A 13911-nucleotide genomic window follows, 5' to 3' on the forward strand; every position below is an offset into this window, starting at 1 on the left:
CAAAGCAAAAAATCTTCAAAGCTTTGACAGAACCTTCTGGCGCGCGGTCTTCCGGCCGTCGTGCAAGAGACCCGCTCAGTTACCTTTTTTCCGCAGTGAAGAGAGGCAGCAATTTGTCGTCTCTTCTGCCCCCTTTTCAGAGCCTTCGGACGTTTTTCCGGAGATTTTCTCTGGTTTGTCTTCAGTTTCTTTTAAAGTAAAAAAAAAAAAAAAGTAGAAGTCCTTTACTCTTTTTAGTTTTTGCCCTTCCAAAGTTTCCTTTCGCTTCCGATGCGGTTTCTCTATTTTGTGCTCTCCTTTTGGCACAATCACGAATTTTGATCTCGCTGCCGCTATTTTTCCTTCCATGTCATCGAGGACTCCCCGCGGCTTCAAGAAGTGTACTCGGTGCAACCGGACGATCTCGGGTACTGACCCCCACGTGTGGTGTCTTCAGTGCCTTGGTCCCGACCATCGCCCAGACGCATGTAAGTTGTGTCTTAGCTTGAAAAGAGGACACAGGGATTGAGACAAGCTCTTCGAGACTGACTTTTCGGAGCTTCGTCCGGTTCCTCAACGTCGACTTCGGTACCGAGGTCGGCATCATCGATATCAGCACCGGGGATGGCATTGACTTCAGAAGCACAGATAATGGCTGTCCGGAGACCACCAAACGCTGGGAGCAGTGAGCCTTCGAGTGAGTCTCCACCTGTCTCGAAGTCTCCTGCTGTTCACAGCCCACGGGACCGACCACTCTCAGACCTGACCCCAAGGAGATGTGTGGATTCCACGTCTTCCTCGTCGGTACCGAGGAGTATCAAAGACGTGCATTGAGCGAAGGCGAAGAAGTATCGTCATCGATCTCCTTCCAAGCACGGTACCGGGAGCTCCGGGGCGTCAAAGGATTCGGCACCCATGAAGCGCCGACGCTGGGAGGAACGCTCGCCCTCCATACAAGAGGTGTCGGTGCGTTAGTCTTTGGGCAGCCCGGTACCGCCTCCTCAACCTCCACGAATTCTGACACCGATTCCTGCACCAACCCCACAGCCTTGCTCGACAGCAACTCTAGACGAGCGCATCCGAGCCATTCTTCCAGGTCTTCTGGAGGGGTTGCTGCGTCAGTCTGCTCCGGTGCCGGGGGTGCTTGCGCCCTCAGTACCATCGATGGTACCTGCGGCATCGGTGTCGGCTGCTACCCAGGTCAACTCCCCATCGATATCGCTGGAGGGAACTTCATCACCGCCGGCATGGGAGTCGACTTCTCGGCATTGCCATCGAGGACATGGTTCCTCGGCGTCAAGACGGGCCCGGTTTCGGACTGCAGTTAAGGAACTCTTGTCCGATACCAATGAGGATGCCTCGTAGGATGATGGGGAAGATCCCAGGTATTTCTCTTCCGAGGTGGTCTTCCCTCTGATCCTACTCCTTCGCCAGAAAGACAGCTTTCTCCTCCGGAGAGTCTTTCTTTCTCTTCATTTGCCCGGGAAATGTCTGTGGCTATTCCCTTCCCTATGGTATCTGAGGATGAGCCCAGGATTGAGATGCTCGAGGTCCTTGACTATCCTTCGCCACCTAAGGAGTCATCCACTGTTCCTTTGCATAATGTGCCCAAGGAGACACTTATGCAGAACTGGATGAAACCACTAAATAATCCCATCATTCCCAAGAAAGCCTAGTCCCAATATCGGATTCACAGAGAACCTGAGCTGATGAAGTCGCAGTTACCTCACGATTCTATGGTTGTGGATTCCGCTCTCAAGAGAGCCAGGAGTTATAGAGATTTTGCCTCGGCACCCCCGGGACGAGAATCTAGAACCCTGGACTCTTTTGGGAGAAAGGCCTATCAGTCCTCTATGTTCATGGCCAAAATTCAATCCTACCAGCTCTACACGAGCATTCACTTGAGGAACACGGTGAAGCAACTGGCGGACTTGGTGGATAAGCTCCCTCCAGAGCAGGCCAAGTCTTTTCAGGAGGTGGTCAGGCAGCAGAAGGCATATCGTAAATTCCTGTCCAGGGGTGCTTACGATTCTTTTGATGTTGCATCCAGAACCACTGCCCAAGGTATAGTGATGCGCAGACTCTCATGGCTGCATGCCTCTGACCTGGACAATTGAGTCCAGCAGCGGATTGCGGATGTCCCTTGCCGGGGGGATAACATTTTTAGTGAGAAAGTCGAGCAAGTGGTTGATCAGATCACGCAGCGGGAAACCACTATGGACAATTTCTTCTGCCGGGTGCCTTCTGCTACTACCTCATCAGGTAGATGTTTTTTCTGAGGAAGGAAGAATGCCCCCTATGCCTATAATAAGTGTAGGTACAATCCTCCTTCTCGACAGCCTTCTCAGGCTCACCCCCAGCGCGCTTGTTCTCGTCAACAGCGTGCGCCAAGGCAGGCCACTGTGGCTCCCTAGCAAAAGCAAGGGACGGGCTTTTGACTGGCTCCATCTGAGCATAGCCGCTATAAAGGTATCCGTGCCAGACGACTTGCCGGTCGGGGGGAGGTTAAAATTTTTTCACCAAAGGTGGCCTCTAATAACCTCCGATCGGTGGGTTCTTCAAATAGTCCAGTTAGGATACTCCCTCAATTTGGTCTCCAGACCTCCAAATTGCCCACCGGGAGCTCAGTCCTTCAGCTTCCAGCACAGGCAGATACTTGCAGAGGAACTCTCCGTCCTTTTCAGTGCCAATGCAGTCGAGCCGATTCCACCAGGGCAAGAAGGACTGGGATTCTATTCCAGTTACTTCCTTGTGCAAAAGAAAACAGGGGGGATGCGTCCCATTCTAGACCTAAGGGCCCTGAACAAATTCCTTGTCAGAGAAAAGTACAGGATGGTTTTCCTGGGCACCCTTCTTCCCATGATTCAGGCAAATGATTGGCAATGCTCTCTGGACTTAAAGGATGCCTATACACACATCCCGATACTTCCAGCCCACAGGAGGTTTCTTCGATTCCGTCTGGGAGTGCAGCATTTCCAGTATTGTGTGCTGCCCTTTGGTCTGGCGTCTGCGCCCAGGGTCTTTACAAAATGCCTGGCAATAGTTGCAGTGTTAGGACTAACGAGCAGGAAACAGACCTGTGTCTAAATTTGTGGTAAATACATGCCTTGATACAGCGATTTTTTGCGAAACTGAGGCCTGAGTCAGTGTGTTTGGAACCCATGACTCTTCTTTATCTATACCTGCATGCTTAAAAGTTAAGTTCAACTTGTTATTATTAGTTCTTTTGATATGGATCCCCCCCTTTTTTTGATTCTGTGGATTCTTTTAGTATCCTTTACCTTTTGAAACACAAGGGTTTTTTCTGTCTGTGATGATAACCCCCACCGATGTTAGAAGAGCACCACGGCTCTCAATGTGAAGCCTTGTATGTATATAGGCTGGAGGTTGGGGAAGTCTGAGGCTTTTCCCTTGTTGTATTCTCAAAATTAGAACAGATACATTCCACAGAATCTTTAGTGGGATAGATTCAAGTACTTTTTTCTGTGCCACAGCTACTATGAGAGCTTTTTTCTTTTTTTGATTACTTGGTAGTATTGCTCTCTTTCTCTTTTGTGATATATTACAGCTTTAAACATAAACATGCACCACCTACTTGTCAAACTAGAGAAATAATACAAGTTAGAGGTTTAAACCCACTGTTTAAATCCCAGAGCAAGCAGTTGCTTCCCCATGTCTGTCTCAATAGCAGACTATGAACTTTTCCTACAGGAATTTGTCCAAACCTTTTTTAAACCCAGATACGCAAACCACTGTTACCACATCCTCTGACAAAGAGTTCCAGAGCTTAACTATTCATTGACTGAAAAAATATTTCCTCCTATTTGTTTTAAAAGTATTTCCATATAACCAGTGCTTTTTTTGTAGGAAAAAAGGTGCCAGTACTCATACCGTGCCAACCTTAAGGGCGGGGCCACTACCTATGGCTCTGCCCTCATAGTAGCCACACCCCCACATTAGCCACATCCATTTTACTAGTCATGGAGCATATAAAAATGTAGCACTGAAAATAGTACACAAGTCCCTAGGCCCAAAACAAGAACCCTGAAGACTGATTATAAACTAATAAAAATGTAGACAAAAAAATCAGCTGAAACCTCCCAAAACCAGACTCTGGTATGCAGGATAACACCAGAAAAACAAAAAAATGTTCCCCTTGCAATAAAAATAGCAGACATAAATTTCCCCTCCTCTCCAATGATCTCTTTTCTCTCCCCCTGCCCTCCCCTTCTCTCCCATTCTCTCCATGTCCAGCGATCACTTCTCTCCCCCTGCCCTCCCCTCCTCTCAAGCGATCTGTTCTCTCCCCCTGCCCTCCCCTTCTCTCCATGTCCAGTGATCTGTTCTCTCCCCTTGCCCTCCCCTTCTCCCCCTGCCCTCCCCTTCTCTCCATGCCCAGTGATCTGTTCTCTTCCCCCTGCCCTCCCCTCCCCTCCATGTCCAGCGATTCTCCCTACCCTCCCTCAGCTCCCCGACAGCCCTTCTCTCAGTTCCTTCCTGCCCCCCCCCCCCCAAGCGTTTAACCCTTTTACTGTCCGTGGCAGCGACATCAGTAAAGAAGAAGGCACTGCAGGCTCGCCTCCAGCTTCTCCCTTCCCTCTTCACACAGTGTCCCGCCCTCACGGAAACAGGAAATGCATCATCGGAGAAGACGGGACATTGTGTAAAGAGGGAAGGGAAAAGCTGGAGGGGAGCCTGCAGTGCCTTCTTCTTTACTGACGTCGCTGCCACGGACAGTAAAAGGGTTAAACGCTTTGGGGGAGAAGGAATGGAGCTGAGTCGGGCTGCCGGGGGGGGGAGGGGAGGAGGAACGGAGCCGAGTCGGGCTGCCGGTCGGGGAGCTGAGTCGGGAGGGAAGGAGACCTGTGCCTGTGGGGTAGAGAATAAAAAGGTGCCGGTACGCCGTACAGGTGTGTACCAGCACAAAAAAAGCACTGCATATAACTTCCTTGAGTATCCCCTAGTCTTTGTACTTTTGGAACGCGTAAAAAATCAATTTACTTCTACTCGTTCTACACCACTCATATCTCCCCTCATCCGTCTCTTTTCCAAGCTGAAGAGCCGTAACCTCTTTAGCCTTTCCTGATACAAGAGGAGTTCCAACCCCTTTATTGTTTTGGTTGCTCTTCTTTAAACCTTTTCTAATTCCGCTATAACTTTTTTGAGATACAGCAAGCAGAACTGAACACAATACTCAAGGTGCGGAACGCACCATGGATCGATACAAAGGCATTACAGTATTTTCAGTTTTATTCACCATCCCTTTCCTAATAATTCCTAGCATCCTGTTTGCTTTTTTGGCCACCACCACACACTGAGCAGAAGATTTCAGCGTATTATCTAAAAAGACACCTAGATCTTTTTCTTGAGCACTGACTCCCAAGGTGGACCCTAGCATCGGGTAACTATGATTTGGATTATTCTTTCCAATTTGCATCATCTTGCATTTTTCCACATTACATTTGATCTGCAATTTGGATGCCAAGTCTTCCAATTTCCTAAGGTCTTCCTGCAATATTTCATAGTCTGCACATATTTTAAAAGCCTTGAATAGTTTTGTATCATCTGCAAATTTAATCACGTTACTCATCGTTCCGATTTCCATATCATTTATAAATATGTTAAATACCACCAGTCCTTGACCAGATCCAAGATGGCACTTTAGAGACAAGACACACTTTCAGGAGCTCCGATCTTATCTACCCATATGGCTTTCCGCCCGTGATTGTTATGGGCAAGAGGAGAGTGAAGGTGAGGGAGTTTCCCTCGACCGCCACCACTAATCCCCTGATGAGGCACTGTTCAACTTCGGAGTCCTCCCCAAACTTCCCCTTCTCTGGAGGTCGCTGCATCAATGTTGACCGGTAGTATAGACAGTATATCTCTAAGCCATGTCGTGGGAACAGCTCCCCCACAGCCTGGGATTGGATCAGCTGTTGTCGAGCCTGCTTCCTCTACCTCGGTTAAGGTGAAAGGGAATTTTCAGAGAGGGAGCTCTACTCTAGCTGAGACAGCTTTGGAGCCTGGAGGAGATTTGGCATGGTCTGCTTCAAAACCTTTTCCTCCTAATATGGTGAGTACTCAGGCTCAGGCCGTGAGCTGTCCCACTCTTGTTGTTACTCTTCGAGACTTTGAAAAAACAGCCGTTGTGTCTTTGGAAGCACTATGGGATATTACATAGGATATGCATTCTTTTTCACGTCCTTTAATAATGGAGAATTGTAAAGATATCAAGGTGATTTCTGAGGCTGTTTTGATCCAAACCCAGGCCACGGTTCAGCAATCCTCTAAATTGAATGCTTTGGAATCTAAAATTCAGACTTTAGAGGGCTTGAGTTCAGCAGATAGGAGGTGTATTCTGAGACTGCTTAATTTCCCTAAGTCACCTTTAATTGCTCCTTTGGACATGGTTAAAAATATTTGGTAGAGACTCTGGGAATGGCTAATGACTCTCTACCTCCTATAACTACTACTACTACTATTTAGCATTCCTATAGCGCTACAAGGCATACGCAGCGCTGCACAAACATAGAAGAAAGACAGTCCCTGCTCAAAGAGCTTACAATCTAATAGACAAAAAATAAATAAAGTAAGCAAATCAAGAGGCGCAATACATCTTGGGCCCAGGAGGAACAGCAAGGGAACTTCTAGGAGTTACTAGAGAAGATAATTTGAATTTGACTGCCTTCCTAGGATCTTTGTTGGAAGTTAATATGAGGACGATGATGGTGGTTACTTTTGTTTGGAACCTGGTCAGAATGCTGTATTAAACTTTCTTTTACACGTTTGGATACACTGTTTTGAGGTTCAAAAGTGAGGATATTTCCTGATTTTGCAAGACAGACACAGTCGCAGTACAAGGCTTTCCTAGCCCTTTGGGCTAGGGTTCAAGCTTTAGGCGCCAATTTTGCGATTTCCTTGTTTATGTTTAATAGTTTTTGAGAGTAAAACTTATCAGTTTTGTGAACCTAAGCAGTTAAATGATTTTCTTGTGACTAAAGAAGTTACTGTCAGTGTATAACCCTGCGCATGCTGTTAGGGAGAGGCTGGGGTAGAGGTAGGATAGAAAAGATGTCTTGTTTTTCTTTAACTTGTTCTTTTCAGTTCATGTTCTAATTCTTGGATCTATGTTTTCCTTTTTGTAATCAATAGTATGCATGCATTTATTTCCTCAAGTTGTAAACCCAGTTAATATCTCAGTAGTTACTTTTGGATTGTAATTTTACTAGACTTCTGTTTATCTTATCATTTTTGATGGATATGTAAAATTTAATAAAGAGTATATAAAACAATAAATAGTACCAGTCCCCTGTTCATCCTCCTCCACTGAGAGAAATGACCATTTAACCCTACCCTCTGTTTTCTGCCCAATAACCAATTCGTAATCCACACCAGAACCTTGTCTCCTATCCCATGACTTTGGTTCTGCGCTAGTCATTGCTGGGAGAAGCTATGTAAATGCAGCCCAGCATAGCACTTAGATGGTGGATGTCAACATATATGACAACCACCGGAGGCTGAATGGAAGATGCTGTATTTCTAGCAGTGCACATGTATGGCTGCTGGCAGACCCAGGTACATATTTTTCCCCACAGGTGCTACATGGCCATCTTCTATGACCAGGAGGTTTATGGTCACTGCATGTGTATACGGTGGCCATCCATGTGCTTCCATATTTGCACCTGCCTTCGACATGGTTACGTTTTCCACCTTTTATACGTTTTTCCTGGGGGGCAGAGATATGTCTATTTTACTTAGTACTTACATGTGAAGCCCTAGTTTTGTAAAATATGTCCCATTTCTGTAATATTTTCATTGACACATCTGCATTCACACATCTACACCTTATCTAAAATGGCAGTGTAAAAGATTGTATAAGTTAAAGGTTTGAAAAAGGACCAACATTTTTAAGATAATGAGTTAACCCAATATGTGATACATATATAAAATATTTTTCAGTCAGTCAATATATCTAATAGTAGTTCACTTACGCCTATGTTTACTAAGTGGCGCTATGGGTGCGTTAGCTTTTTTAACATGCGTAAATGGTGTACGCACATTAAACGCTAACATGCCCATAGAAATGTATAGGTGCATTAGCGTTTAATGTGCCTTAAATTTACAGGCATGCTAAAAATGCTAACACACCGTAGTAAACATACCCCCCTAATAAAGTAAGGAAAATAAATAAAAGCAAGAGAAAAAGGAAACTGATATAGTTCTCCAAGCAAGTAGCTGAGAAAGTAAAGGCTAAAGAGTTGGTGTTCATGAAATACAGAAAACCTCAAGAAGAGGAACACAGAGAGGAATACCGGATAAAATTGAAAGAAGCCAAAAGAGAGAGGCGTCTGGCGAAAGCGCAAGCGGAAGAACAAATGGCTAGAAATGTAAGGAGGGGTGACAAAAATTTCTTCAGGTATAATAGTGAAATGAGGAAGACTAAAAATGGAATTGTGAGACTGAAAGATGCTGCAAACTGCTATGTGGATAATGATGAAGAAAAAGCAAATTTGCTAAACAAATACTTTTGTTCTGTTTTCACTGAAGAAAATCCTGGAGAAGGACCACGATTGGCAAAAGTACATATGAGAATGGAGCGGATATAGCACCGTTCACAGAACAGTGTGTATGAACAACTTGAAAATCTAAAGGTGGAAAAGCCATGGGATCAGACGGGATCCACCCCAGGATATTGAGGGAGCTCAGATAGGTTCTGGCGGGTCCTCTTAAAGATTTGTTTAATAAATCCTTGGAGACGGGAGAGGTTCCGTGGGATTGGAGAAGAGCGGATGTGGTCCCTCTTCACAAAAGAGGTGATAGGGAAAAAGCTGGAAACTACAGGCCGGTAAGCCTCACTTTGGTTATTGGAAAAGTAATGGAAGCGATGCTGAAGGAAAAGATAGTGAATTTCCTGGAAGCCAATAAGTTGCAAGATCCGAGACAACATGGTTTTACCAAAGGTAAATTGTGCCAAACGAATCTCACTGAATTCTTTGACTGGGTGACCAGAGAACTGAATTAAGGACGTGCTATAGATGTAATCTACTTAGATTTCAGCAAAGCTTTTGTCACGGTTCCCCACAGGAGACTCTTGAATAAACTTGACAGGCTGAAGATAGGACCCAATGTGGTGAACTAGATTAGGAACTGGTTGACGAACAGACGCCAGAGGGTGGTGGTTAATGGAATTCACTCGGATGAGGGAAAGGTGACTAGTGGAGTGCCTCAGGGATTGGTGCTGGGGCCGATTCTGTTCAATATATTTGTGAGTGACATTGCCGAAGGGTTAGAAGGTAAAGTTTGCCTTTTTGCGAATGACACCAAGATTTGTAACAGAGTGGACACCCTGGAGGGTGTAGAAAACATGAAAAAGGATCTGCAGATGCTAGAAGAATGGTCTAATGTTTGGCAATTAAAATTCAATGCAAAGTGATGCACTTAGGGAGTAGAAATCCACAGGAGACGTATGTGTTAGGCGGTGAGAGTCTGATATGTACTGACAAGGAGAGGGATCTTGGGGTGATAGTATCTGAGGATCTGAAGGTAACGAAACAGTGTGACAAGGCGGTGGCCGTAGCCAGAAGGTTGCTAGGCTGTATAGAGAGAGGTGTGACCAGCAAAAGGAAGGATGTGTTGATGCCCCTGTACAAGTCGTTGGTGAGGCCCTACCTGGAGTATTGTGTTCAGTTTTGGAGGCCATATCTTGCTAAGGATGTAAAAAGAATTGAAGTGGTGCAAAGAAAAGCTACAAAAATGGTATGGGATTTGTGTTACAAGACGTATGAGGAGAGACTTGCTGACATGAACATGTATACTCTGGAGGAAAGGAGAAACAGGGGTGATATGATACAGACGTTCAGATATTTGAAGGTATTAATCCGCAAACAAATTTTTCTGGCGACAGGAAGGCAGTAGAACTAGAGGACATGAAATGAGGTTGAAGGGGGGCAGACTCAAAAAAAAATGTCAGGAAGTATTTTTCACGAAGAGAGTGGTGGTTACTTGGAATGCCCTCCCGCGGGAGGTGGTGGAGATGAAAACGGTAACAGAATTAAAAAATGAGTGGGATAAACATAAAGGAATCCTGCTCAGAAGGAATGGAATCTACTACTACTACTTAGCATTTCGAATCCTCAGAAGCTTAGCAGAGATTGGGTGGCAGCACTGGTGGTTGGGAGGCAGGGCTAGTGGTTAGGAGGCAGGGCTAGTGCTGGGCAATCTTCTACAGTCTGTGCCCCAGTGGCGTAGCCAGACAGCCAATATTGGGTGGGCACAAAATTTTCTCTCTCCCTCCTCTCCCCCAGCACTTCCCAACTCAAAATATAAATACTTTAGCTGATGAGGATCCCCAATCTCTGTCAGCTGAAGACCTCCACTAAAGATGGCTAGAACTCCTCTCCACCAAGCCCAGCAGGCAGCAGCTACTCCTCGAGCCACTGATGCCAGCACCTCATACATGCTTAGTTGTCAGTGGCTCCAGGATGCTGCCCCCATCTGCTAACTGTCTCATCAGCTCGTAACCTTGGGGTCATCTTCGACTCCTCCCTCTCCTTCTCTGCACATATTCAACAGACTGCTAAAACCTGTCGTTTCTTTCTCTATAATATCAGCAAAATTCGCCCTTTCCTTTCTGAGCACACTACCAGAACCCTCATCCACACTCTTGTCACCTCTCGCTTAGACTATTGCAACTTGCTTCTCACAGGTCTCCCACTTAGCCATCTCTCTACTCTTCAATCTGTTCAAAATTCTGCTGCACGACTAATATTCCGCCAGTGTCGTTATGCTCATATTAGCCCTCTCCTCAAGTCACTTCACTGGCTTCCTATCCATTTCCGCATATAGTTCAAACTCCTCTTATTGACCTATAAGTGCATTCATTCTGCAGCTCCTCAGTCTCTCTCCACTACTACTGCTACTACGATTTAGCATTTCTATAGCGCTACAAGGCGTACGCAGCGCTGCACAAACATAGAAGAAAGACAGTCCCTGCTCAAAAAGCTTACAATCTAATAGACAAAAAATAAAGTAAAAAAATCAAATCAATTAATGTGTACAGGAAGGAGGAGAGGGGAGGCGAGTGGTTACAAGTGGTTACGAGTCAAAAGCAATGTTAAAGAGGAGGGCTTTCAGTCTAGATTTAAAGGTGGCCAAGGATGGGGCAAGACGTAGGGGCTCAAGAAGTTTATTCCAGGCGTAGGGTGCAGCGAGATAGAAGGCGCGAAGTCTGGAGTTGGCAGTAGTGGAGAAGGGAACAGATAAGAAGGATTTATCCAGGGAGCGGAGTGCACGGGAAGGGGTGTAGGGAAGGACGAGTGTGGAGAGATATGGGGAGCAGCAGAGTGAGTACATTTATAGGTTAGTTGAAGAAGTTTGACAGGATGCAAAAACGGATAGGGAGCCAGTGAAGCGACTTGAGGAGAGGGGTAGTATGAGTAAAGCGACCCTGGTGGAAGACAAGACGGGCAGCAGAGTTTTGAACCGATTGGAGAGGGAAGAGGTGACTAAGTGGGAGGCCAGCAAGAAGCAGATTGCAGTAGTCTAAACGAGAGGTGACAAGGGTGTGGATGAGGGTTTTGGTAGAGTGCTCAGAAAGAAAGGGGCGGATTTTACGGATGTTGTAAAGAAAGAAACGACAGGTCTTGGCGAACTGCTGGATATGAGCAGAGAAGGAGAGAGAAGAGTCAAAGATGACCCCAAGGTTTTGAGCTGAGGAGACAGGGAGAATGAGAGAGCCATCAACAGAAATAGAAAACGGGGGGAGTGGGGAGGTGGGTTTGGGGGGAAAAATGAGAAGCTCGGTTTTGGTCATGTTTAATTTCAGGTGGCGTTCAGACATCCAGACAGCAATGTCAAACAAGCATGCTGAAACTTTGGTTTGGATGCCAGGTGAGATATCTCATCTCTCCCTACATTCCTCCCCGGGAACTCCGTTCACTGGGTAAATCTCTCTCATCTGCACCCTTCTCCTCCACTGCTAACTCCAGACTCCGTTCCTTTTATCTTGCTGCATCATATGCCTGGAATAGACTTCCTGAGCCGGTACGTCAAGCTCTATCTCTGGCCGTCTTCAAATCTAAGCTAAAAGCCCACCTTTTTGATGTAGCTTTTAACTCCTAACCCTTATTCACTTGTTCAGAACCCTTATTTTATCATCCTCACTTTAATATTCCCTTATCTCATGTTTGTCCTGTTTGTCCTAATTAGATTGTAAGCTCTGTCGAGCAGGGGCTGTCTCTTCATGTTTAAGTGTACAGCGCTGCGTACGTCTAGTAGCGCTTTAGAACTGATAAGTAGTAGTAGTAGTACCTACCGGCATGCTGCAGGTTTTTTCTCTCCCTCCCTCCCCCTCCCCCAGCCACCCACTGACATGCTGCACATTCCCCCCCCCCCCCCCCCCCACCAGCCACCCGCTGCAGTTTTCTCTCCTACCTCCCAGCCACCTTCCGGCATGCTACAGGCCTTCTTTCCCCTCCCTCCCCTTCCATCTCCGTTGGGCAGCACCGCGGTCTAATGCTACACGTCTACAGCAAAGCCGCATGGCACTGCGTCCATCAGCATGCTGCTGTTACGCGACTGCTTCCATCTGGCCGGGTTCACCTTCTCAGATACTCTTTTTGAAGAGGCGGGGCCAGCGCAAAGGAAGCATTCGTAGCAGCACACAGACAGCCCTGGCAACACCCGGCTCTGCTGAAGCAGCAGAACTAACACCGCTGCCAGACAAAGATGACAAGGGAGGGAGCAGGGAGCGAACAAAACCTTTAGCATGCTGGCTGGTGGCTAGGAGGAGGGAAAGCTGAAGTGAGCAGCAGGAAGGGAAAAGTCGCGGTTTGGGCATCTATGAGGTGCACCGTTGCTGGGTGGGCCTGAGCCCAAAGTGGGTGGGCCCCTGCTGTGCCCTGAAAATGGCAGATACAAATCAAGGTCAGGTATACATATAAAATAGCACATATGAGTTTATCTTGTTGGGCAGACTGGATGGACCGTACAGCTCTTTCTCTGCTGTCATCTACTATGTTACTATGTAAATAAAGTGAGCATATTAAAAAAGATATTATAAACAAGATACATATGTATTTACTTTTATTTGTTTGTTTGCTTAAAGAGCCTGGTTTCAGAGGAAGACATGTTCAAAAGATTATATAAGGAGCTTCCTGAAGCTGCTCCATTATTTATGACTTCATCTAAAAAGGTATTATGTCAGTCTTGGCTCTGAAAATACACTGAACATTTCTTGGAAAATATTGTTTAAGTGGAAGTAATTTTACTTTTCCTTCTAGGTTCCATCTTCTGTTTCAAAATCTCCTGGTAATGTACTAAAACTTGCAACAGTTAAAAAAATGCGAGAGGCTGGTTGGACTGCAGTGGCCAATGTGGATAGAAAGAAGAAAATGAAAGCAGCAGAAAAGTTATTTACGTAAACCTGAGTAATCTCACAATTATTTCACTGATTTTCAAACTTTTTTTTCAACAGAATGGTATCACATTTTGTCTTAAGAAACATTTTACATACTAAAAGATCCTCCCTGGGGGATTGATTTCCTGTAAATTAAATTTTGTGGATAGTGCGGTAGTAGTTATTCTTACTCTCTAATTGGTTTTCAGTGGAAAAATATTAACTTTCAACATTCTGTTTAATATGTAACAGTACTGTTTTAACATTTGATTTTGGAAATGAATAGTAACTGATTATATTTAGTTCTTGTAGTTGTATACTTGTTGGATCAGATTTGTTCCCAAATAAAAATTGTTTCTGTTTTTTAAATTATATTTTAAGAAATAGAATTTGAAAAGTTTCATTTTTGAAGCATATTATCTATCCATATATTTTTGTTATAATACAGTACATTTTGTAATAAATAATTAAGAACATAAGTGTTTCCATACTGGGACAGACTGAAGGTCCATCAAGCCCACCCAGCATCCTGTTTC

General features: G+C 45.4%; 1 protein-coding gene across 2 annotated transcripts in view; it reads left to right on the plus strand.

The window, feature by feature from the left end:
* The window catches only part of LOC115481819 (synaptonemal complex protein 1-like), a 314023-nt gene extending 300404 nt beyond the window's left edge, over positions 1-13619 (plus strand). For both annotated transcript variants that reach the window (XM_030221227.1, XM_030221228.1), the window contains 2 exons: positions 13085-13171; positions 13260-13619. In XM_030221227.1, the coding sequence (XP_030077087.1) occupies positions 13085-13171; positions 13260-13400 (228 nt within the window). In that variant the 3' untranslated portion in view covers positions 13401-13619. The remainder of the gene's footprint in view (positions 1-13084; positions 13172-13259) is intronic.
* The last annotated feature ends 292 nt before the right edge of the window (positions 13620-13911 follow it).

This window comes from Microcaecilia unicolor, chromosome 12, assembly GCF_901765095.1.
Source record: "Microcaecilia unicolor chromosome 12, aMicUni1.1, whole genome shotgun sequence".
Classification (NCBI taxonomy): Eukaryota; Metazoa; Chordata; class Amphibia; order Gymnophiona; family Siphonopidae; genus Microcaecilia; species Microcaecilia unicolor.